This window comes from Coturnix japonica, chromosome 28 (assembly GCF_001577835.2).
Source record: "Coturnix japonica isolate 7356 chromosome 28, Coturnix japonica 2.1, whole genome shotgun sequence".
In the NCBI taxonomy this organism is placed as follows: Eukaryota; Metazoa; Chordata; class Aves; order Galliformes; family Phasianidae; genus Coturnix; species Coturnix japonica.
The window spans coordinates 1101876-1126763 of NC_029543.1; the positions used below are offsets into that span (position 1 = coordinate 1101876).

General features: G+C 44.4%; 4 protein-coding genes across 4 annotated transcripts in view; 1 reads left to right on the forward strand and 3 right to left on the reverse strand.

The window, feature by feature from the left end:
* The first annotated feature begins 8356 nt into the window (after nt 1-8356).
* LOC116652451 (nuclear factor interleukin-3-regulated protein) lies at nt 8357-9610 on the forward strand. The gene has a single exon (XM_032441053.1). The coding sequence runs from the start codon at nt 8357-8359 to the stop codon at nt 9242-9244; it is 888 nt and encodes a 295-aa protein (XP_032296944.1). The 3' UTR covers nt 9245-9610.
* Nucleotides 9611-14050: 4440 nt separating this feature from the next.
* LOC107325364 (actin-like protein 9) lies at nt 14051-15691 on the reverse strand. Its single transcript, XM_015886120.2, has 2 exons — nt 14645-15691; nt 14051-14438 (listed from the first exon to the last, which is right to left on the reverse strand). Exons 1-2 carry the CDS (start codon nt 15632-15634, stop codon nt 14136-14138), a joined length of 1293 nt encoding a protein of 430 aa, XP_015741606.1. The 5' UTR covers nt 15635-15691; the 3' UTR covers nt 14051-14135.
* Nucleotides 15692-16863: 1172 nt separating this feature from the next.
* Nucleotides 16864-22433, reverse strand: LOC107325337 (mucin-16). The gene is made up of 13 exons (XM_015886074.2): nt 22333-22433; nt 22059-22201; nt 21881-21948; nt 21417-21589; nt 20918-21078; nt 20642-20709; nt 20211-20365; nt 19539-19702; nt 19376-19440; nt 18765-18940; nt 18618-18662; nt 17936-18015; nt 16864-17072 (listed from the first exon to the last, which is right to left on the reverse strand). The coding sequence occupies exons 3-13, from the start codon at nt 21889-21891 to the stop codon at nt 16977-16979; spliced, it is 1194 nt and encodes a 397-aa protein (XP_015741560.1). The 5' UTR covers nt 21892-21948; nt 22059-22201; nt 22333-22433; the 3' UTR covers nt 16864-16976.
* Nucleotides 22286-24888, reverse strand: part of LOC107325340 (mucin-5AC-like) — a 30821-nt gene continuing 28218 nt past the window's right edge. Inside the window, exons 5-7 of the mRNA XM_015886076.2 lie at nt 23636-23778; nt 22629-22803; nt 22286-22359 (exon numbers count right to left, since the gene is read on the reverse strand). Coding sequence (XP_015741562.2) covers nt 22286-22359; nt 22629-22803; nt 23636-23778 — 392 coding nt within the window. The remainder of the gene's footprint in view (nt 22360-22628; nt 22804-23635; nt 23779-24888) is intronic.

Sequence of the window (24888 nt, forward strand, 5' to 3'; positions counted from 1 at the left end):
GTCATTTCACCCTCTACCTCTCTAGGTCTCCCCTTCAAAAACAAATTTGAGAGCAGAAGAAAGGGGGAACTATTCCAAACTATAATTTCAACTATACGCAGTCCATTTTTAAGTGAGGCATGTTTGTTGTACCTGGGGGAAGGTCTAAAATTATCATGTTATTTCTGAAGCTTGTGGGGAAGTAGTTTTGGATTTTAAAGCTGACAATTCTCATGACACTTGTACACAAACAAAAGGGATATTTAACCAACCCCCCTTTACTGCCCGGGATTTGCTGTCCTTATTTTGATGTGGCAAATAATTAATGTTACAGTGAAGAAGATAAAACATATATTAGTAGAACGGGATGAATGTCACGGTCATGAACTTAGAGGGATCACATATTCCACTTCAAGGACCTTATTTGGTGTTAGAAGCACTTAAAAACAGCATAGAAATCTCTACCAAGAGCTTTGATTTTGTGCTTATAGATCACAGCACGGTCTATGGCTATGCCAAAGGCTATGCCATAAAGCCTCCTTTCTTAATGGGTCCCTGTGAACTCTAAAACAAGGTAATTCCTCCCCTATGAGCAGAAGGGAGGAATCTACAACCATTTTTTATATCCCAAAAGATCATGGCCCATTGGAACTTTCTCAGGTTGCTGTGGTAGCAGTAGCTATGTCCTTGCTTTCCATTCCATGCAAAAACCCATATTATTTTTGCACCTGATGGTCATCGCAAGCTGATCTGCAGCAGAGAATCCTCTAGAGAGAAAAGCTAATATGCAAAATAAAATGAAACTGCCATCCTGAATTCAGTGGAATTAACCAAATTTCCCCTTCTACATAAGCAGCGAGATGGCAGATATAAAATGCAAGTTAATAAGGCAGTGAGTATTTGTTGTTAAACCAAATGATGACACTACATCTGCCAGAGATGTCTATCTGTCTGGATGTTGCAAATCTGCCAAACCTCAATCTGCTGCTCATAATCTCTTGGTTATTTATATAAGCAACATAAATTGTAGTTCTACCGAGGGAGTCGTTAATGTTAGCAGACAAAAGGTAACGGTAAATGAATAGCAAAGTGTACATTAAAGATCTGTTTCTGAAGGGTGTCAGTGAAGTTATCTGAAAAGTTCTGTCATTAAATAAATAAATAGTGGGGTAAATAAATTGATAGTGGGGTAAGCACAGTTTTCTCTCACCTGCCATGACTTTCAGTGGCCGTGGTGTATCCTCACTTATTTGAAAAACAACAGGACATGATTTTTCCTTACAAACCAAATTTGAAAAGAATTTCCTTGGATTTCTCATTCCTTGAAATTTCTCTCATAGTTTCCTCTGGTTTCTGGGTTGTTCCTCCACCTTCTGGCTTGGTTATGGCATAGGGTTGGTTTGAGGTGTGCTTTTGCTTTGCTGCCATGTCAATGTGGCCGTGGTGGTTGGAGCTGAAGTGTCCCCACCAGTGGTCCTTGGATTGAAGTATCCCCACCATTGGTGCTTGGGAAGGTGAGGACTGGTCCAGTGCAGTTGGGGATCTCACATAGCAAAGATTTGCTAGTGAGAGCAGGGGTGGTGGTGAGTACAGCAATCTGCGTCCAGTTGTGTGTAGTAATAGTGCAATGAATAACTCAAGGCATGGGAAAATGATGGCTTTCTACTGCTGATTTCTGTGGAAAAGCATTATAACCTGGGTACTGATTTCTGCTGCTCTGGGTGAAATCTGGAATAGGTCACACTGCATTTGTAGAGATGCTCTTCATTATGGCTTCAGACAGAACTCAACAGCAGCAATTCATTATAAACCAGAAATATTATTTCTAGGACTGGATCAGGTGAATTACCATTTCACTTCAGTTACCCAGGAGTATGTATTTTGAGTCTGATAAAGCACTGATAAGCACCAAGTCGCTTTGGGTACAGAGAAACTCAATGAGCTGGGAACGAAATAAGGAGTTTCGTCTTTAGAAGCAGTGGGTTTCTCACCAGTTCTGTGTGCGATAGAAACTCAAGCAGATGCATGACTCTGCCTTGCAGCATCTTCAAAAGTTTCTTTTATTTCCTGTGATAGCAGACAGAGTGAAAGGGAAACCTCTGACTTGATATTAACAGCTAATGAATGAGAGATGTGATCACATTCTGCAGTGGATGCCCTTTGCACACACTTCAGAGAGCGCAGGAGGCCTGGCAGCCTTCAAGGCAAGTGAGTAGTGATGGCTTCCTTCCTTTAAAAAGCAATGGGGATGGCATGGTACATAGAAAAATACCTGCTCCTCGCCATGCTCTGCTCCTGATCGGATACTTACTTTGTGAAAATGGTTTCTATCTCTCATTCTGAAACAGAAGGGTAAGCACTGAGTTTTATTTAGGAGTGTTTTAAAGGGGATGCTGAGATCAGTCCTCCATCCTGGAGGTGCTTGTGGTAGAGATGGAGCAGGAAAAGACATGGAGAGCTCGGCTGTGGTTTGTTCACTTATAGCAAAGCTGTCTCTTAGGGCTGGGGTCTCAATGAGTGCACTGCTGGGTTAGCAGAATGCTGTGGGGATTTCTGTGTGCTGTCTGCCTTCGTCTGCACGGCTCAGCAGCTGTTTTCTAAATCAGGACTGTTTTGTAACTGCTGATGTGAGTGCACAAGGAGCAGGTGAATGGGTGATCAAGCAGGTCCTGAAGGCTTTCCTGTCCAAAGAAGGGCTTTAGGGATGGGCTTTTTGGAACAGGTGATTGAAAAGATAGAAAGTCAGGAGTATCAGCTGTAGGAGGTGTTTTGTTCTGATTTGTTAGCGAATGGGTTTTGAAAATGAGGGGCAGCACATTGTTTTTAATAGGGTTTGTTTTGATTTTCCTCCTTAAGTATTGCTATGAACTGTGACTGTGGTGTCTTTGCAGTGTCTTCAGGGAGGGGGATTTTGTCATTTGCAAATGATTGTGTTGTCTTTCAAAAGAGGTTTTCACATGTCCTTGGTGCTGACTTTGGGTGGTAATATCTAGGAAAGATGAGAAATGCATTGAATTGTTTCCTGGTGGTTCTTGACTTTTCATTTCCAAGATTGAAAGCCACAGATGCTCAAAAGTTAATGGCAGCTTTGTTTAAGGCAGCGTTTCTGCCTTGTCTCATGAGAAGCTTGTAGCCTATGCTTTGCTTTAAAAACACACTCATGCCTCTTTGATTTCATAGCAGTGATATTCTTTGCCACGGAGAGGAAGGGACTTACCTGTGGGTCTTGTCCGCCTCTCATTTCTTCCTTTTGATGAGGCATTGCCCTATCATCTGGGGTAACTTTCAGATAATGATGAGCTTATCTTCATGAATTGATCTTCATTTTTAAAGAAACTGTCGTGACAGCATTTTTTGTCAGGTTCTGTATGAACCTGATGGAATTTTCCATCCCTGGGTAGGCCGAGCAAAGCAGGGCTGTGCAGGGCAGCATGCGCTGTGAGCAGACGTCCACCTCCAAAGGTGGAACAAGATTTATCCTAAATCACTCCAAGGGAAATGCAGCTCCACCTTCCTGGTAACACAAGACCAAATGCTGCCATCTAAAATATGCACACACAGGAATTAAGAACTTCATATCTGTCATCTGTGCTCTTGCATGGCATTATCTCATGTCTTTTTGTTCTAGAAGCAATATCACTGATCTGATATAGTAGGAGGTCTGGTCCTGGAGATCACAGAATCACAGAATTATCAAGGTTGGAAAAGACCTAGAAGATCATCCAGTCCAACCATAATTTTTTATTAAAGATTTGTGCATTGGTCTTGAATGTGCTGCCAGGAAACAATTTGCGTTAGAAAGTGTGGCTTGGTCATGCTAATTGATCTAATTGATCTTGTTGGAGTGAGTTAGCTTGGGGGAACTCCAGCACAGTATTATTGCATCCACATGAAACAGCTCAGAGGTCACTGTGTGGTGCAGAAATGGTGAGAGAAAAGGGCACAATTCATCTATTCTGGCTTTAGATGTTCTTGGGGCAGGGTGTACCCAGTAGGGCTGGAACTAAGGGAATAAGACAAGTGAAAAATGTCTATGAAATACCCAAGTGTATCCAGCATAATCTGCCAAAAATCCAGTGTTTCCCACCCAAACCATGAAATAACGCTGAGGGAGAAAATGGATTTTTGTTTCAAAAGGTGATTTCTTCTCAGAGAAAAAAAATGTTTTCATGCACTGTCCTACCTTGAGTCATAGTGTACAGGGGAAGGTGCCGGGGGAGCAGAGGAGAGCTGGATGGAGCAAACCACATGAGGATTCTTTATCCATCAGCAGCACACACTGAGGGTTCTGCAGACCAAGAGCTGCAAAACTCCGTAGCTTGCAAAGAATCATCATCGACTTTGAAGTTTTAAGAGATTATCAGAGCATTTCCAGTCTTACAGCCCACTGTCAACAAACAGTAAAATGTTGAGGTCGGTTTGCAATACCTTGAGGCTAGTTGCTGTGGGCAGTGCAGCCTGCACAGTGGTTTGATCATAAGTATGAAGGAATTGATGGAGGTTTGTACAGCTTATAGTTGTAAGAACCTGCAGTTCTGCTGGTGAGGTTGGGGAGGCTCTCATTGCTTCAAGTGTCACACATCCCAACAATGAAAACTGCAATTTATCCCTAACAAAAACCCTGTTGTGATTAAGCACCAAAGGCAACAATGTAATCTAGAGTCTTAGTGCATTCAAAAAGCTGAATCTATCTTTCAGACCCCTGGAAATCAAGTCTTTCTATACAGATTCAGAGAGCATGGACGGGTTTTAAAGGGAATCCTCGCAGGGTCTTGCAGTCTGGTTTTCAAACAAGAAACCAATGGAATGCAAAGCTGTGCTGGGAATCAGACTTCAGTAAACCTGGTCCAAAAAGTGAACATACTCAACTTTAAAGCTCTGTCTGCAAGGCAGCGCAACACACTGACAGACATAGAGGCATCGCAACACATTGGCAGCCTTGCAGCAACATTTGGCAGCGTGAGTCAACAATCCTTTGTGTGTTTTCAAAATAGATGTGCAGCAAATACGTGACTTTGGCAGATTCTCAGCATTTCTGAGTCAGTTTTGCTTTGAATGTAAGTTTAAAGCATTGCCAACAAGATTGATTCTTCCATCAGTATGAAGCACAGAAGCAGTTTTCCTGGAGCTCAGTAATGTAGGTCCATGGGTTTTCTCCCAGTTTTTTCCCTGTAGGATCATATCATCTCCCATTGAAATGCAAAAAGGGATTGATACGTATTCCTCAGCAGTACTTGCTAACCTCTGCCTTAGCATGAATATAAATAACCAATAATTATTAGAATAATTAGAATGATTAGAATAATAGCCCTTTACCTTAAATAGGCCAGTAGGTTTAGAGAACGCTGTGAGATATTACCAAACCACAGACCAAACAGCAGAGAGGACCAAAACATGTTTACTGAGGCGCTTAACAGTGCTTGCACTGCACGATGTTCCTGCGAGAAGCTTGCAAAAGTTTCTACTGTAAATCATAGCACGCTCGCTGGGTCTTGCTGCTACTATCTCATTTTATCAGGGCAAATTCTGAATAACTCCTGTGGGTTAGATACTGAAGTATAGAGAAGCTTGAGATTAGTAGCTAAGAGCTGATTTGGTTTAAGCTGGTATGATCAGGGAGTGTAAAAGTGGGCAAGTCATGGGATGGCTGAGGTTGGAAGAGACCTTAGAGATCACAGAGCTCCAACCTTCTGCCTCATTTCCACCAGCAAAAAGCAAGGGTTGCTTAGCTCAATCTTTGTGCTGATTTAAGATTGCTCTTTCAATCTTAAATTCTGCTGCTATTTTGACTATGGTGGGGTCAAATGCCAGTGATGTCTCTGTGGATAGCCCTCTTGGCTCTGTTTTAAAAGAAGATCCAGCTCAGAAGTAGAACTGGTGTTTGTAGATATGAATTTGTGATGTAAGTAGGGGTGAAATGAGCGGATGTGTAGATTTAAGAGAAAGTCTGTAACATGTAGAAGAAGAAGTGATATGAAAAGTGGTAACATTTAGATGTGTATATTAAAGATTAATAAAACATAGATGTTCACTTTATTAAAATGTTTGCATTTTAGGTGATCCGGTTCATTCTCTGTTCTCATAAAATACGTGACCCACTGCAGTGTTCAGTTTCACAGCTTCTATAACCCACCCACTGGAAATGTGGGGGCACTGGGCAGCCAGATCTGGTGCCTGATGTGGTGGTTGACAACTCTGCCCACAGCAGAGATGCTGAAAGTAGAAAATCTTCAAGATCCCTTCCAACCCAAGCCACGATTCTGTGATTTACGCCGTACTTGAATTCACCTAATATTTCATGATACAAGAACAATTAGATTGAGACAGCTCAAAGATCTGCCTGGTGCAATCTTTTGTCCGTTATTTGCTTCCCTTTCTGCTTTTGATGGTCACACTATCCCAAGGCAACAAAACTACAAATTTTAATGTTGTGTTGCACAAAGACGTGCTTCCTTCTCTTTCTTTGTAATCCACTGCCTGATAACTCCAGTGCCTGTCCTTTATTCTTGAGAAATAATGAGTTAGCCTTTCCGTATACAGAAACAATTTCAAATCTATGCCCTGTTCCAGTTGCCTTTTGCTGGCAATATTCTAATTTTACTGCATCCTTGGGAAGAAGAATAACTTAACCTGATCACCTCAAATTATGATCAGGAAAAAAACAACCAGATTCACCATTGTTTGATGAGGCAGTGTATTTTATTTAAAGATAAATGCGTATCACCTTGTACATCTGCAGTGAAGCAGTTCCTGTCAGATATATACTTTTGCTGGAGGGCTCTGTACAACCTGTTGGAAAGTATAGTTCATCAGAGGCTGCTCAGGGTGGAGATAAGAGAAGAAGGGGTTGTTTGCTAGAAGGAAGAACTCAGGTTTTTTTGTTACTTATTTTTGTTCTGTCTTATGCATACCTCTTTTGGGTCCCTTTTATTTCATGTTCTTCCCAGCTACATTGACCAGAGTCTGTTGGTTACAGCAATCTTGAAACTTCTTATAGGACGTCCTCATGGCAGGCACTGGGAGCAAGAAGTGGACAAGGAGAAGACAAACTACTTTGCCTGATGCAGCTGATGAGTTTACACAGTGAAAAACCCACCTGTTCATCTTTGACTCATTCAACAAAGAAGTCACGTCAAATACTAACTTGAAAAATTCCTGGTAAGTGATTAAGCCCTAAAACAATAGAGTATTTCTAACTTTTGACGCTGCCAGTAACCACAGGCACACTCACTTTGATGCTTTGAGCTCAGGAGTCAATTTAAACAAAAACCAGAGGAATTACCCCAAACATATTCATGCTAAAGGAGATTCTGTGTTTTGGTCTTTGGAATCTTTGCATACAGTTTGAGATCTCAAAGAGTTACAGCTAAATTAAAACAAACACATTCTAAATGCATTTAATGACAAAATCACACTGTCTGGGACAGCGTACTTTCCTGAAACTTGTACTGATTTAAACCAGCAAAAAACTCTGGTTGTGCTGAACGAAGTCAGACATCAAATAGATGTGGATTTGTCTGTAGATATATATTTGTCTGTTTTAAAGATCTGCATAAAGGGTGTCAGAGGGACCACATGCAGGTGCTCACTTCTAGACATCCTTGCTTGATCAGCACAGTGCATTTGACTTCCCAGAGGATCCACATGTTACAGGAAGCGTGTAGTTCAGAGGGAGATGTGTGGTGATAACTCCTTGTGGTTGTCCTACCAAAATCACAGATGTCATCAAATCCAGCTTTATAAAGTAAGACCAGTGGACCAGGACTGAGGAGATAAATTTGAGTTGTAATCTTATTTCATCTGCTAAGGCATGTAACTAAAGTAAATCAGTTCTCCCTTTGCCTTCTTTATCTGAAAAACAGAGGCAATGAGACTTATCTCCTATGTAGGGCAGTTTGAGATCAGTGGGAGATAAACAATATGTGAAAGCAACTTTTGTTATCCTGATTTAAGTCAGGCAAAGTGCTTGTGATTGTGCACAGGGCTGGCAGAACACCACCTCTTTAACTCTTCCCAGTCATCTTTTGGGTACTCTGTGGAGGCATCCAAGATCAGAGGGCAAGGTTTGAGCAACCTGATGGAGCTTTGGGTGTCTGTGTTCATTGCAAGGAGTGGGACCACATGGCCTGGAAGGTTCCCTTCTAACTCAGATGGTACTATGACTCTATGGCTCTGTGATGGTCTTTGAGGCAATGCTGAGATTTGAGGACTTGGATGAGTCAACTGTGTTCCTTGTGTGTCTGCAGGAAAAAAAATCACGTGGCTATCTTGATTTTATTTTATTTTCATATTGTTTGTTAATGTAATGATTAACAGCAGCTTCAGGGCTAACAGTTTTATGTCTCAGTTCTTTCAGAACTGAGCTGCATCAACAACCATGGACAACTTCATGGCACCGCTGAGCGCCGTCGGTGACCTCACACTTCAACACAGCAAGGCAAAGTTCCTGCACAGCAGAATGAACGGACCCTCCCGGCGCAAACGGGAGTTCATGCCAGATGAGAAGAAGGACAACATGTACTGGGAGAAGAGACGCAAGAACAACGAGGCAGCCAAACGCTCGCGGGAGAAGAGGCGCCTGAATGACTTTGCCATGGAGAGCCAGTTGGCTGCGCTCAGCGAGGAGAATGCCATCCTCAGGACGGAGCTGCTGGCCCTCAAACTGCGCTTTGGGCTCATCAGCCCCGATGCCAGCACCCATCAGGGCCGCTCTCTGCAGGATTTCCTGGGGATTTATTTCCGAGGGCATAAAACGTTCTCGCCGTTCCCTGAAGCAGAGCCCTTTGCTGGGGATTCCTGCCTCTTCACAAAGAGCTTCGTGCCGAAGGTGCTGGAGCCATCCGACTATTCATGCAAACCCTTTAACCCATCTACAAACTTCCTTAGCAGCAACTCAAAGCCAGCTGCTATGGACACACCTGGCTTTCACCAACCAAAGAGGCTCGATTCAGCCTTCAGACCCACAGTTTGCTCTCCTTTCCTCGATTACCACTGCCCAGACAAACATGCATTCCATTTGCCTTTCTCAGGCAGTGCCTGCTTCTCATCCCCTTGTCCTGGTCTGGCAGAGGTGAGCAAGGAGAGCACCACAACTGGCTCAGATGAAGATGATGAGCAGCAAGTGCCCAAAACATCTCCTCCACCCCCATGTAGCTTGCCCTCCCCTTTGGAGGATCACCCGAAAGGCCGAAGCTCTTCAGCTCTGCCTCACAAACTCCGCATTAAGACCAGGTTGCTTAGGATCCCATCCAACCTTGAAGTGTGAAGGGATGATGGGCAGGAAGAGGCAAAGACAGTGGAGGTGGTGTCCACACCATGGAACACAATAGTGGCTCCACACCACTGCTACAGCTGCTGGGTGTGACCACCATTTTAATTCCCTTTGCTTTGTCATCACCTCCATCTTCACAAACGGGGCTGAAAATCTAATTGTTTAGCACTGGAAATTGTGGATGGAAAGAGTTTTGTACCCTCCAGCTGTCTGGAGCAAGAAAAAGGAATAGCAATAAGAAGGCAGCAGATTCACGCTGGCATGAACTGAGAGCAGAACCTGGTCCATTTTATTCTCACTTTGTCATAATTTATCCTCATAGGGAACAAACTCTTTTTCTCTTTGACTGGAGACAGCGTGGTCCAGAAGATACATTTATTTCCATTTATCTTCCTAATAGTTATTTTGGATGATGATGATTTTTTAGCTGAAATATGAAATATATCTACATCATGCTTCTTTCTTTGTAAATAAGGCGTTTTCAGAAATGATACTTCCCTATTTGAAAACTGCTTTTATAAACCATTCTCTTAATTTTAGATGAATTGCCTGATCCGTTTTCTTACTTCGAAATGAATAACTTACAAAATAAAACCGCTACGTGGCATACTATTCTCACTAAAATGTCTGAGGAAATGAGGACGATTTTCAAGCATTTTTCTAACAAGCATTTTATAGATATGCTCACAGCTGAGCCTGCAGCTCTCCACTCGGACTCCTTTAACTGATGCATAGCCACTGTGCTGGCCCTGGTCAGCATCAGCCCAGCGTGCTCTTTGTGCTCTGGTCAGTGTGAAGAGCTCAGGTCTTCTCACTTTCAGCTGCTAAAGTCAGAGCCCTGGGGCCAGCTGCAGAGCAGTGGACACAGTGCTGCTGTACCTTCAGGCATTGGGGGGGGGGGGAAACCAGAGCGCTGCAACTGCTCTTCAGGTGCGAAACTTGACACAGTGATACTTGCAGATTAAAAGAAACCACAAGTGTGTTGATTTCCTGCACTATCCCCCCATCCCCTCTTCCCCTGAGAACAGCCCACAGCAAGAAAGTGGCTTCGGCATTACTTGACCAAAGGAATCATCTCCCCTTGCTCCTGCATGGCTCCAAGCACCCCTCACCCATCTCCTTTCAGCCACTTCCCACTGCTGCTTGCAGCCCCTTCTCCACTTCTTCTCCTCTTTGGGCTTTGCTTCTTCTCCCCTCTGGGGCTGCAGGAGGAAAGAACATCCCCACTCCCTCCATTTCCCATTTGCTGCCTCGTCCTGCAGGTACCCAAGGAGATCCAGTCCTCTCCATCATTTTCCCCATCCTCAAACTGCACATTTGACATTGCCCTCAAGGAAGAGCCGTTATTGTACTAATTGTTTCTGATAATGAAAGCTGCAAGCTCCATGTACCGGGGTTCACCCAGTTCATTTCCACAACGGCAAATTTGGAGCTGACTTAAAGTCTCTACATTACAAAGCTTTGGAAATCAGAGCTGGAAATCACAGATTGACTTTATGGATAAAATTCGGCCTGGGTCCCAGTTTTAAAATCAGCTTTGGGCAGCAAAGGAAAATAAATGGTGCTTTTCTTGCAGGGTCTGTTACAAGTACTGTCCACCCACCATAGGAGATCACAGCCCCAGAGACTTGCCATACCTCTTCAGATATCTATTCTGGCTTTTTTAGGGGAGGTGCAGGTGCTGTCGCCATGCATTTCAGGCAACATTTTTCACACCTTTGCAGTGGTAGATGGAGTGATGATTACAGAGCCTTCCCTTAAGAGTGTGAGTTAATGATGACCTTTAGCTTAGGACAAAAACTGAATCATTGCTGAGGTAGGAACAGTTAGCAATGACTTCTGGAAACGAGCTCAGCATTCAGAATACATCACTGTCTGGCACATTGTGTGGCTCTGAGTGTACCTGTATGGGCAACACTGTTACAGAAATACATTTTTAATTTAGTCTTGACCACATTTCTGTTATTATAAAAGAATCAGAAAGGAACATTTGAAAACATACAAAACTATCAGCGTTACTCGTTGTGATAAGATGAAGTGATAATTAAAGAGGGTGCGCAGGGAATCTGTGTTCATGCCTTTCCCTCACAGCTCCTATCTTCCTCTTATCAGCACTGCAGTCTTTCAAATGCGTAATCAAATACGCAGGAAAAGAAGAAAAAAGAGAAAAAGAAAGTATAACCCATACATTGGCCCATAAATACAGTGTAATAAATGCAACTGAAGAAGTATGAATACACCAAGCTATTCAACTTTAAGGCTGCCTTTCTGATACCAGTTCTTCTGAAGACCACAATCTTTCATTTCTCGCACATAGCTTTGCTCATACATGATAAGTGTGCTAAAACATCAGAGGGGACTGGGGAGGTTTGACAACTCCTCAACCTCAAAGAAACAAACTACTCAAACAGTGACACTCCAGGATGAATAAAGCTGGACTGACTCTATTTATATTTATTTTAGACTTATCAGTCGTGCTATAGAAGGGCTGGGTATGGATAAATGAACTGTTAGCACAGACCTATGCCCATATTCAAGCATTATCCCAAATCTTCATGTTTTCTCTCCCAGGTCTGTATTTACCACTTTCTTTACTTTCCCCCAGCTCCACTGCCCAGAGCCCCAGCAGTTCTGTTGTCTCTATTTCTGCTTTGTTCCACCAAAAAAGCTTTGCTCAGTGATAATTGCATCTACTACCCTGGGCTAAAGTGTGAGCAAACTCACAGCACCCCCCAAACCTCCCCAGTGCTCACATCTGTGTTAAGCCAAACCTGGAAGCTGCCTGCTATTTGCTCCACATCTGGCTCATGCCATCACCACATCTGGTGCACATCTGGAAAGGTTAACCCCCCTCTTCCCCCCATGCAGGGGGCAACATGCAAGAGCTGCTTTGATCCCACAGCTCTCAGCTTTTTGGATGTCTGGCCATAAGAGTTTTGCTGCTGTGCTGCCCAGGCAGAGAGGGAGCCCTGCAAAGTTTAACACTTGCATTTGGTTTTCACATCTACAAACCCAAAATGTTTGGTGGTGACTCACAAAGCGTGGAAGTGGTTACGTTGGCTGCTGGGAGTCACTCCTATGGAAAGATGCCATCGAGGTGGAAAAGCTCTTATTGATCTCAGTGTATTTCCTACATCAAACAGTGCTGATGCTTGGGAATGTTCCCATCACCGCAGCACTGCAATGCAGCAACAAGAAATGGCCAGGGCTCTGCTGGGGCAAAGGGAACACAGAGTGAAAGGGCATGGAGAGCAAAGGCTGTGTGTAAAGGTTAACACTTGCTCCTGGCAGAGATGAGCAAATGTATGTGCTCTTAAATAGCGGTTGCTGACAAGGTTGTCTGGCAGCTATTTGGTTTGTTTTTCTTTCTAAAAGACAAATAATCTCCCTTTTTTTTTTCCACTTTACTCGTTCACACCCGTGTAAAACAGGGAGTCTGATGAACATCCTTTTGAGATCTTGGGTTGTCACCTTCCCAGTGCGGTAGCATTAGTTCACACCTCCCACGCTCAGTGCCTTTCTTTAATACAGTAGAAAAACCTGGGCACTGCATCAGAAGGAAGATTACAGCAGAAAAATACTTTCCGCTAATTTACCACAACATTTTGACTAACCTCTAAATCTTACCATCGTGTTCTTGTACACCTCAGGTCCCTCGTCTCTCCGAGATGCATGGCTAGGGGGGGTGTTCATGCTTTAATAAAGGTATATGGGGATTTGTGGGGGCTCATTCACTGCATATTCACTCTGGGTCACTAAATGGGTGACCAAGGGCTGCTGGCACCATAGAGGTGCTGTGCATGTGCCATGCTTGCTCATGGAGGTTGTAGATGTCCCATCCCTGGATGCATTCAAGGCCAGGTTTTCTCTGGGCAGCCTGGTCTAGTGGTTAGATACCCTGCCTGTGCTATGGGGGTTGAAACTAGATGATCATCATGGTGCTTTTCACCTCAGGCCATTCTATGATTCTATGAATTTGGCATTTAAGCTGATGCTGGGGAGTGCTGTGTTTCTCCTTTCAGCTCACAGGTGACCAATCTGCAGAGCACACACTAGAGTGAAGTTTGCAGCTGCACAGGGCTAACAATGCACACACAGTGCCTGTGGGTTCAGCCCCATCCTGGAGCCCATCCCAGCTGGGGCAGGAGTGCTGCTATCAGCACAGAGGAGCTGCTTGCTCCTCCCAAGCATCTGGCATCTGTGGCCTGGGTTTCTATTGAGATAAGAACTTGTTTTCTCCGGAAAGTTTCAGGGGAAATGAAGTAGTTAGTTTGAGTCAACACGAGAGCCAAATATTCTTTGCTTGTCAAAGAGCTGTGGGAAAGTGCCCTGCAAGATCCTGTGTCCCCAGTGTGTGCCTACAGCATCCGTCCATTGCAGCATCCTTGCAACATTCCACCTGTAGCATCCCACACCCCTCCCACAGCTCAATGCAGACTCCAAGCAGCCCCAAAAAGCCATGGGGTTACAATGAGATTAGATTGGGTTTGTCCCTTGGCTTGGGGCAATAGGAAACTACCACCAGCTTAAAAGCTGGCACCAAAACCTGTGTCAGCTTCCAAAGATCTGTGGAGTTTCATGCACCACGATGCTGTATGAGGTGCAGGGATGGGATGTGGGGGTGGCTGGCAGTGAGCAGGGATGGGGGATCAAGGGGGTCAGGGCAGGGTTTGGTGTCCTCTCATAGGGCAGCTGCTTGTGCCATGGTGTGTATGTGCTGCTCATCACCTGCAGCTGAGTCTTTGCTTTTACCCTCCCAGCCCTCAGCTGGAACACTGTGGAGATGGAAGATGATCGTGCTCAGGTGGTACAAAATTATTTATTATTGCTTTCAACTGCTTGGTCTGTAGCTACAATAAAACTGCACCAGTGTTTCTTACTGGCTTCAGAAGCATTTCTGGTGGACAATGCATGACCCTGACTCATGGTACTCATCTCGGCGGATCCAGCATGACTGGAAGTTGTGGAGTGAAGCGAGGATGGATCCCCCTGTCCATGCTGCATGCCGCTTCAGATCCAGGCTCCCCACCTGCACCATCAGGCCGGGTGGAAGGTGGTCCAGGAGCTCATGGCACAACCTCTGGTCTATCCCCTTGAAGAGTGAGGAGCCACCACACAGGAGGATGTTGGCAGACATGGTGGGTATGATGTCCTTTGGGAGATGCATGAGGCACTTCCGCACTGTCTCCTGGATCACAGAAACATAAAGGTTGGTAAAGACCTCTAAGATCATCTGGTCCAACCACTCACCTACCACCAGTATTGCCCACCATACCATGTCCCCAAGTGCTACATCTACCCTTTCCTTAAGCACCTCAAAGGAAGGTGACTCCACCACCCCCCTGGGCAAACAATGCTGCTATTTCTGAGAAGAAATTCTTCCTAATATCCAACCTGGATGCTCACGAAGGATTCTCCCCAGCTGGATGGAGGGTTGAAGAGCACCTCTGGACACTGGAAGCGCTCCTTGCCGAGGGTAAGTTTCATCCCATCGGGCAGGGAAATATCCACGGTGTGGGAGCTGGGTGGGAGGAGGCACTCGCTTTGGAAGTCAGCAGCAACATAGCATGCACGCTTGATGATCTCCACCATGTGGCTCATCCCATCACTGAGCACATGCCCTGCGTCGTTCAGAAGAGTTGAAAGGTACCACGTAAGGCATCGTCCTGCTATGTCTGTCAGCTTGGAGCTGCGTGCCATGCTCTTGCCCTCCAGCACTGGCACAACACGGGTGGCTTCATGGCCCATATCCAGCACTAAAGCATTGATCTTGCCATATGCGTAAGCAGAGAGGACTGGCTGAGAGGCCACAAAGAGACCCGGGGTGCCCAGCATCTCAAAGGCCATCTCTGCCATTTTCTCCCGGCCGGCGATGGGGCTGAACAGTGGCTCTGTGAGGAGCAGTGCATGTTCATTTGGGTTCACCTGGAGCTTGTGTTCAAGGAGATATTTGCACAGGCTTCCAGCTGCTTCCCAGTTGATGACAAAGCCATCGTGCATCACCTCTATGGTTTCAGCGTCAGAGTACAGCAGTGCTTTCTTCCCAATAATCGTACTAGCCCTGCCTTCTTCTGAGCTCATGCGACGGCTCACCAGGGTGCCTACCTCAGCACAGGGGGAATAGTGTCCAGAAAAGCCTGCTCTGAAGCTCCTGGTGCCCATATCAATCACCATTGGGCCTAAGTTCAGCTCATGGTTGCTACTTCTGGAGGAGCTGTCAGTACTGGAGGAGCTGTCAGTACTGGAGGATGAGTTGCTGGCAGGGACAAGCTCCAGCTCACCTTGTTGGTATTCATGGAGCATAACTTCTAGGAAGTATCTCCCTATCTGTAGAGAGTCCCCAACTTGGAAAGGCTCCATCGCACCCTCCTGTGGCCCCTCCATCTCAGAACACTGCCTGGGAAACAAAGCTGGGCAGTGAATTCCACTGAGTGAGTTTGGGCAGAACCTGCCAAACTGTGACGTGTTGGAGGGAACTGTGACATCAGCCAGTCACAGTCAACTGTGCATCTCTGTGCTTATATTGTGCCTTGCTGGGCTCAGCACTCACAGAACACCCATGGCAGTGCTGCAGTGTGGCTATGAGAGCTGATGAAAAGTTGCATTGCATCTGTGCTCCTTCTGGTGCTGCTGCATTGGGCAAACTGCAGTGTGAAAAAGCTGTAATGTGAGAGCATTCCCTCATTTTCTTTCTCCTGCTGCCCCCTAAAGCCGGTGGGTTTTACTGGATAGGAACAGGTTTTGTGTCTTCCTGTCTGCACCAAACTCATGCAATCTTATAGAGCAGGGTGGGGGAAAGGATAATAAGGGACAACACAACACCTCTAGGAAATGGCTCCACAAAATAGCAGCGTGGTGCATGTTGGCTGTTGCATCTCTACACCCTGTGCTGTCCCCCCCCGTTTGCATTCCTTTGTATCTCACTGGGTAAGAGGGAGTGACATGGGACGGACATAGGGAAGATGTGGGATAGAGCCTTAAAAGGACTTTCCAGCCCCAGCTTTGCTCACAGCATTGATGTTGTTGCTGCTGTCACATGTGGGTGGCATGGAAACCTGTGAAGTCTTTCACAAGCAGCCGTAGAAGGCTTTTAAGCTGATGATGCTGACATAATCCCGGGTGCTTGAAAACCTTTGTTTGATCATGCAAAAAAGGTTTCTATTCCTCAGGCTCTTCATTGAGGAACCTGACCTGGTAGGTGAGCCGGTCCACCCTGCCCTGAGGAGGTTTCCTTTGAAAGTAAAAGGGCAGTTTGCATGGAAACGCTGCCTGCAGTGGAAGGATTAATGACTAATCGTGGTTTCATTAACTCTAGTGCTTTCACTTTCAGCATGGTCTAATGATAGCATCAAATAATTACCTAGAGATCAGCACTGCCTCCCCCTGTGCTCTGCAGCAAGTTGAGGTGTGCTGAGCTTATGGGCACTGCTGTGGTTATAAGGGCAGGAAGACTCCCAGTCTCCATAAAAGCAACATCAGGCCCTATATTATGGGATGCTCAATTGGAGATCTGGGTGGGACAGACGTATTTTCTGCTTTGGGATGGAACTCTGTTGTTGGCATCGTATGAAAATAGTTGTGGTAAGAGTGTGAAGGTTTACCCCAAGACAAGAGAAAATGCTAAACATAATTTATTAAAGAAACATTTTTTCTAGTACTCGTAAACATTATTTTTCCTTCATGAATGGATGAACAGGTCTGTGAAAACAATACTTCATCTGTTCTGTCAATGGACTTTTGTGCCCAGATGTGGGAAGAACACACCGTACGTGCTCTGTTGAACCTGGTACAGATTTGACTTTCTCCTTAGGCAAACGACAATCTGGTGGAAAAGAAATAATGTTAATGGCAAAAAAAAAAAAAAAAAGGAAAGAAGTTTGCAAAAGGCAAATTTCACTGAACAGTCCCAAACCACCCTGGTGTGAGATGTCCTCTGTGTGACAGATGGAGGGAGCTGGTGAAGGAGCCACTTGCCAAGGCAGAAGCCCACACAGTCCCTAGTTTTAAATCTGAGCCTTTTCCTCTTGCAGTCCTGCTGACTAATTTTTTACTCCTGAACCTCCAAGGGCAGGAATCCATGTTCTCTGCAGACTGAGCAAAGCAAACAGAGCTGCAGATGAAACTATACTATTAAGATATTGTCTCCTATTAAATAAGGATCGGTGATCAAGAAGGATCTGCTCTGCTGTTTCCAAAGGGATGCAGCCAGAATGCAATCCAGCAGTGCTGCTACAGGATGCGTTAGGAGCACTGAGAACAAAATTCTGTATCTGATTACCTGTAGGTAATTTCTGCTATATTCATTTATCAGTAACTTGATGATTCTGAACAGGGCTGAGGTTGAAGAGAGGTGTTGTAGGAGATCCTCCATTCAACCTGCTTGCACCTTACTTTTCGGCTTTTTATTTGTCTTTCTGCAGAAGACTCTGGATCTCATATGTGATCTACTGCCTCCTTCCCTAGAAATCTGTTTAGCAAGCTGTAAATATCCTTCCCCGCACTCATGTGCACAAGTTTGAGAAGCCAGGCAGTAACTGGAGGAGGATTCGGCAGGGAGTTTGCTGTGGCTGTGCGTGCTGGGGTTGTGCTCCCACCATGTGGCTGTCTGACAGTTCCTCCTGCAGCAACTCAGACTGGGCTCTGCTATAGCCAAAAGTGAGGTAGGAGAGCAAAAGGACCACTTACCAGGAAGCATAACAACAGGAGGAGAATGAACCCAAGCAGGGCAAAAACACAGATGAGGATTATTGCCCAGAATTGAAGCTCTGCAGAGGCAAAATAGGAACACATCAGTTTTTTGGACACTTAGTTGTTTTACCTGGGACAGAAAGAGATCTTGCCCTGGGGCAGTTTGGAAGTACTATATAGACAGACAGGTGAGGCAAAATCACTGGACGGCTGCTTCTAGCCCTCCTTGGTCACAGAACAAATATGCCTTGATGGTGTTAAGAATGGTAAGGGTGTACAAAAACCCAAATCAAATGGAATGAGGGTCCAGGGAGGTACAACTTCAAATGCATCTCAGGGTGCTGTGGAGCCCTCAGATGGTTTCTGGGGTGTTCAGAGAGACAAAGTTGTCTCCTGGACCCCTCGAGGGTGAGGACAGGGCTCAGTGCCAGCAAAACTAACTGTAGTTAGCTGTTGATGGTGAAAGGAAAAGCAACTTTTTCCGAGTACTTCTTTTTCCTGTTTACTGTTGGTAGTGAAACTATGGCTGTGCTCATAATGCTGTTTGTCTCCTAAGACTCCTGGATTTCTGGGCTTTTCCACAGGTCCCAACTCCATTCAAAGTAAGCAGTGTTACTTTACTGTAGCTCAAGCGTTTGGAGGTTTTAGGATGAATCACTCTAACAACAAAAACACTCACCAGATCTTTTGGACTCCTGTTCTGCTGTTGTGAGCGAAGAGTAATCTGGAAAAAGAAAGGGTGGGACAGTTGAGAAACAGAGCACTACAGAGGTGACAAAAACAAAAGTAACAAAAGTTTCTGCAAAGTCATCTTGGGAGCACTTGCCTTCAACCATTAAACTCTGCTTATCCAGCTCATAGGTGGGGCCCAGCTTGGTGAACCCATCTGTCAAGCGTTGCAGCTCCTTGTACACCTCTTGCTTTTGTAAAGGCCTTGAGTAGAGGTCGTGTGTGAATTTGCAGACAGAGGTGATGCTTGTGTAAGGTTTCCTATAGACTGGCCTGGAGTATGAAAACCAGAATAATTGTTATGGGACAGTCATCCCTTGGTGCCACACCTCCACATTTCTTGAGCACCTCCAGGGATGGGGACCCCACCATCTCCCCAGCCTTGTGAAATCCACCCAATGACTCAATCCCAGGCATTTCTAAGAAAAAACAGCTCATGTTTTGTTTTGTTTGTTTCTCCAAAGAGGTGGTGGAGAAGATAAAGTAAATTTAGATCTCAGGGCAGTCAGTTATCATGACCACTTGTAAATATGTTTAATTTTTAGCTTATTTGAATAAGCCAAATGAGAGAATGAGCATGTTTTATGTGTCATCAAGAGCACAGATGTTGGCAGTGACGTGTAAACACCGTGGCTGTGGATCTGAATGCCATTTCTGCTTAAATACTCTTTATGAACAAAATGAAAGCACTTCCAAAGTAGGTCATACCCAAAGCTTTCCACAGTACAGCCAGTGAAGTAGTTCTTCATGCTGCTGCTTCTGAATACATTGAGCTGATGGAAAGAAATGGAACAATTGAGGAAAATGAGTAAATTTAATGCATCTTTAATCTGGACAGGGAAATCATTCCGAGCAATAGCTTGGAACTTACCTCTTTCTCAATTTTCTCTTTGCTCTCTTGGTACATCTGTGACTTGGAGTCCTGCAGTTCTGAGGAGTATGGAAGGTTGGTGATTCTGAATTTTAATCTGAAGCTTTCTTTCTCAGACTTGAGAGGTGTTTTGTCAGGTTCTGCTTCAATTGCTAGTTCCAAGCCTGGAAAGTGAGAGAAAGGGTTAGGACAAATTCTGGCAAAGAGAAATGGAGGTTCTTCTGCCAATCGGTGGTTGGAATGCTTAATTGGATATATGTGATGAAGTCCTAACAGGTTAATAGAAAGTGAGTTACACTGGCATCTGACAGTAAATTCCCAAACTACCCTTTGAAATATCAATCTTTCAGCAAAGTGCTAAGCTAGTCAGTTCTTTTGGATTTGTACAAATGGATAAAAGTAGGTTTATTCCTCACTGCTTGAAGTTATGGTAATTAGTCATCTCTTCATATTTTTTTTTTTTTCTTGATTAGCATTGAATAGTCACAGGAGCAATTGAAGACTAAAGGATTAGACTGAGTGGGTCAAAAAACATGGCTCAACTCTGACCTCAGTTCAGTAGTTCAGCTTAGTAATACACTTCTCCCTAAGTTAGAGAAGAGAATGGGGAATTCTATGGCAGTGGGTTGATCTGGGTGGAAAAAGGGCGGCTGAGATTTGAACTGTATGTACCATTTACTGAGAATTCTTGCAACTGGTAGCTGCTCCCCAACCATAGTCCGGTTGTATTTGTAGTCCCATTCTGAAAAGCCCTTTCAACCACGGCCCTGTTGATGCTGGGCTTTTGCTGGAAGAAGCAATTGCAGTCAACCACTATGGATCCAGCCCTATGGACAGAAACAGAGGTCCTGAGTTAAAAAACTTAGCCATTGTGGTAAAATTGCAGATGGCAATTAGTAAATACTGGTCTGGGGGTACCCTACAAAAATCTTGAATCTGAGTTCACATCAGCTAAGAAGAATTCAAAGTGATGAATTCTAGGAAGCTGATGAGGCATGAACAAAACTGTTAAGGACAGGTGAAATTCTGCACTTGGCTGCTATGGAACAGTACCAGGGCGTTGCAATCTTTTAAACCTTTTAAAATAGGGTTCTATTACAGACCTTAGTCTTGTGATACTGCAGTTTAGGAATTGGTCTCGTAAGTTACTCTGACGGTATAATTGGTTCATCTGAAAGAAAGAAAAATCTTGTGTTCAATAATGAGTTCTGGACCTCTGGTAGATGCTTTAGAGCAGGAGGAGGGCCTGTAGCCTGTGGTGGCTTTTTTTGTTTGTTTGTTTTGTTTTTTAATCAAACAGTAGTTTAATTAAACATGCAGTAGTTGCTGCAAAAGTTGACCAGTAGAAATATGGTTATATTTGAACTGCATCTCCTTACCTTTTTATTGATGCTTTCCAGTGCTGCTTTGTATTCTGGAGATTGAGAGTCTGGGTTAGTTAAGTTTTCGTTGACTATTCTAAAGCTCAGTTTGTATCCTGTTATGGGAGCTTTATTCAAGGCAGGCTTTTTGGTGGGAGCTGTGTCTGTGATATGGAAACCTACATTTAAAAAAAAAAAGGTAGAGTGCTTTTATTTTTACAGCAAGTCTATGCACACCACAAAACCAATATTGGTACATCCCCGTTTAGTTCATATGATGCAATAATGATGTTGTGCAGGAATTTATATGATTTAAGGGCTGTAAGTGCTCTTAGATGAGGAACAACATGCTGGCTTTTTATTTATTTATTTATTGCCTTAATACTAAAACATACTGATTCTCAACAAACCAAAGGGAAAAGTTCATTAGTACTCGAGCCCCGATGGAGTGGAAGAATGAGGAGTGCTCTCCAAGTGACACCATAATCATTGCTTTTTACTGCTTTTGCATGCTTACCATTAATGTACAGACTGTTCTTCTCTAGGCTGTAGTGCCCTAGTCTGGTGGTGCCATTTGTCATGGTGTTCAGCTCATGATAAACTGTTTCTCTGTCAAACCTGGCCGTGCTGATGTTGTTTATGTAGCTGCAGACAGCATCCACACCTGTGTCACCCCTGCGTCTCCCAGACCTAAGTGAAAACATCAGACATGTTGTTTAGGATGCTGCTGATGCTTACAGAACACCCTGTGTATGACTATGAATAATGGCACAGCTGAACTCATGATATCTTTCAGTGGAATATGGAGAGCTGTGACAGCAGCATTTAGATAACAAACTGATTTTTACCATCAATAAATTTGTGACTAGGAAAGAAGTTGCCACTGGCTTCTGTTTTCTGGATTTAGCACGTGTAGTAACTTATGCAAGTTAAGTTGCGTGAGAAAGGACAAATAGATAATTGAACTTTCAAGAATCTTACCTAAATCTCATTACTTTACATCCTGTGTAGACAGAGCCTATGCTGCTTCTTTTGAACAGAGGGTCAATCTATTCAAAACAACAGTAATTAAGTAAATTTGAGAACTTGAAAGCATATCCTGAGTTTAACACAGATCATCACCATAACTCAAAATGGGCAAGGCCAGAGCCAGACTTACATAATGTTTGATAACTTTCTCTGTAGAAATGAATCTGCGGGAACTGGGTGCATCCAGATCTGCAGTGTACTGGAGGTTGGTCAAGGTGAAATTAACTGTGAAATGGCTGGTTCTTGAGCTTGGAGCAGAAGTTATGCTCAGATCTGTAATGAATGGGAGAAGGATTATTATTTTAATGTAGAAAAAGCTATACTTAGTTTCAAAGACACTCAGAATCCTTTCAAACTTCAATAAATGTTCCTGTCAAGGAAACTATTTTTAGCAAAGCACTTACGTGATCTCTGGAGTGGTTCATTATAACCTGAAAAGGAAATGCAAGAGAAATATTATGTGAGTGAACTATACACTTAGAGAATGAAAGAGGGGATAATTCAACGGATGATTCAAGAATGAATCACCAGAACCAGTCCCTGAGGGTGTGAATCTAATAAATTCTTCCTTGAGCAAAAGGAAAAAAAATAAAAAAAAGCAAGAACAAAATGAATCCTAAAATTGAGATGAAAAAATGAGATGCACAAAAATAAATACAAATTGTGATAAAAACGTAGAAACACAGAAGAAGACATTCACCGTTGACGTAGAGGCTGGTCGCGTTCAGGCTGTAGGGGCCCAGGCGCGTGATGGCTCTGGTCTTGTTGCTCACTTCGTGGTAGAGGCCCACTCTGTCCAAGTCAGGGCTGGAGGGCTCCTTCCTGTAGGTGGCAGGAGTGGAGGTGCCACGCGCCGGGGTCGCTCTTGCTCCGGACTAGAAATGCAAATCCGAGGTCGTTGGAGCATCTGGCGGTGGTTTTTCGTCAACGGTTTCGTTGCTCAGTGCGTCCGTACAGATTTGTTGCTTGTTTCCGAAGTGGTGTGGGCGTCTCTTCCGGGGCTCAATGGGCAGGGGTGCTAGTGCGGTGGTTATTTTTGGGCCGCGGTCGCCTAGTTGGGCGAGTCGCCAGGCTGCTGTGTCTGTGCCACGCTTGCTCAAGCCCTCCACAAGAGCTTATTGGGTGAGGTTTGTTTGTCAGGAGGGGCGCTGGTTGGGCGACTGGTGGAGAAGACTTTTTTGGGGAGTCATTCTTTGGTGTGCCAGTGAGGGCGGAGCAAGACATCGAGGAATAGGGGATGGTCCGTGTTGGTTTGTGGAATGGGGAGGTTCACCGAAGCGGATGTGGTACAGTTGCGATGTGGATTGGAGCGAAGTGAGAGGGGCCTGGGGGGAGAAGGTCTCATGTGGTTTTTGTCTAGGGAGCAGTAGTGTTTGGGTGGGTGAGGTCGGCGCCTGGGGTGGGAGTTGGCGCTTGGGTCTATTTTTGTACGAGGGAGACAGGGTGCAACCCCATACGTAGCCTGAGCCTGTGGTTTTGCGCCTCCAAGGAACGCTGGGGCCTGCGATGCTGGGGTGTGCCTTTGGGCAGGATATGGTGCGGTTTTGAGCTGGCCACGGGGTGAGAAAGGTTTCTGATGAGAAGCGTTTCTTGTGTAACCGGCTGGTTATTGTTGGCAGGGTTGTGTGTTGGGTGTGTCTGTTGGTTTCTCTGGTGTTGTCTTGTCAGGCTTTCCTTTTGGCCTTGTCACCGTTGAATGCTACCTACCAAGGTGGTCATGACTCTCTGGGTGGTGTTGAACTTTGCCGAGTGTGGAATGTCCAGGTCGGAATCGTAGGGGAGATTGGTGATGGTGTAGTTGACGGTGAAACGCTCGAGGCCTGCCGGTGTGGTTGGTGGCCGAGTGGGAGCTGCAAGAAGCAGAGACGGGGGTTGAGATAGATCACTATTTCATTCCCTGTGGTTCATGTTTTTGGATTTAGTTGCATGCTTTTCTTCAGAGGTTTTTTAGTGGCTCGGTACATTCTATCTTAATGCACTCATATCTTGGAGCCTCTTTGTTGTTTTTATTGTTCTATGGATGTTTTGCTGTGTTTCAGGTATAAAATATTTGAAGACTGTTTAGCCATCACCTTTCCTGTTTAAATGATTATACAGAGGACAGTGAAATTATCACTTATCAGTAATGCATTCAAAATGGAATTGGAAATTCAGCTTACTTCCTGGAGCGCGTTTTACTGAGATTGCATTGTATGACAAAGGTTAAAAATATCTGATCAGAAGAAACTTGATATTTGCTTCAAATAAATTATAAAATGCCCTTAGTTTAAAAAATAAAAAAAAAATTACTCAAACTTAAAAACTCATCTAAAAAGTACATAATTTTCCTGATTTTCGCCTAGATTTTCATTATATTAGTTATTAGATTAATATACTTACATGTAATAGGAAGTGGTGAAACGTTAACATAAGAAGTTTTTTCAAAATAAGAGGTACTTGCAACATCATAAAAGGGATGTGTTGATGTCGGTTTTGTTGAATAAGTTCTGAAATGATAAGGCGAGGATGTGCTGGCTAGGAAAGAAGAAACTACAGTGGTTGATTCCGAAGATGTGAGAGATAGCAAGGGTGAAGTAGGTGATGATATGGATGCTGCTTCAAGATGTGTAGGTTCTGTTCGAGTAAAAGAGCTAGTAGTAGTAGAGTGGGAATGTGATGCAACCTGTGCAGTGCTCGTTTCTTCTGCTTGGCTTGATGTTTGTGTTGTTGGCAAGAGAACTGTAGTTGTTGATGTTGTTTCCACAAGAGTTGATTGTGTAGGGTTAGTGCTAGCAGATGTAGTTTGAGTTGGTGTTGTGGCCTGGGTAGCAGTGGAGGATGTTTGTCCAGTACTGGATGTGAGGGCTGCACTGGTGCTGGGGAGTGATGTACTTGTGAGGGTAGAAGTAGAAGTTGTTTCTATGGTAGAGGTGGCTGGAGGTGTCGTCCCAGCTGCAGAAGTGGTCTCCTGAGAAGTGGAT

Bases quoted from the DNA above. Each gene is read 5' to 3' on its own strand.
- LOC116652451 (XM_032441053.1), top strand. From the start codon at position 8,357: ATGGACAACTTCATGGCACCGCTGAGCGCCGTCGGTGACCTCACACTT.
- LOC107325364 (XM_015886120.2), bottom strand. From the start codon at position 15,634: ATGGAGGGGCCACAGGAGGGTGCGATGGAGCCTTTCCAAGTTGGGGAC. The intron at 14,439-14,644 runs GTTGGATATTAG...TCTGTGATCCAG, and splicing joins AATCCTTCGTGAGCATCCAG to GAGACAGTGCGGAAGTGCCT.
- LOC107325337 (XM_015886074.2), bottom strand. The intron at 21,079-21,416 runs GTAAGCATGCAA...TTTTAAATGTAG, and splicing joins GAACAGTCTGTACATTAATG to GTTTCCATATCACAGACACA. The intron at 18,941-19,375 runs GTATGACCTACT...TTCATACTCCAG, and splicing joins TGTACTGTGGAAAGCTTTGG to GCCAGTCTATAGGAAACCTT.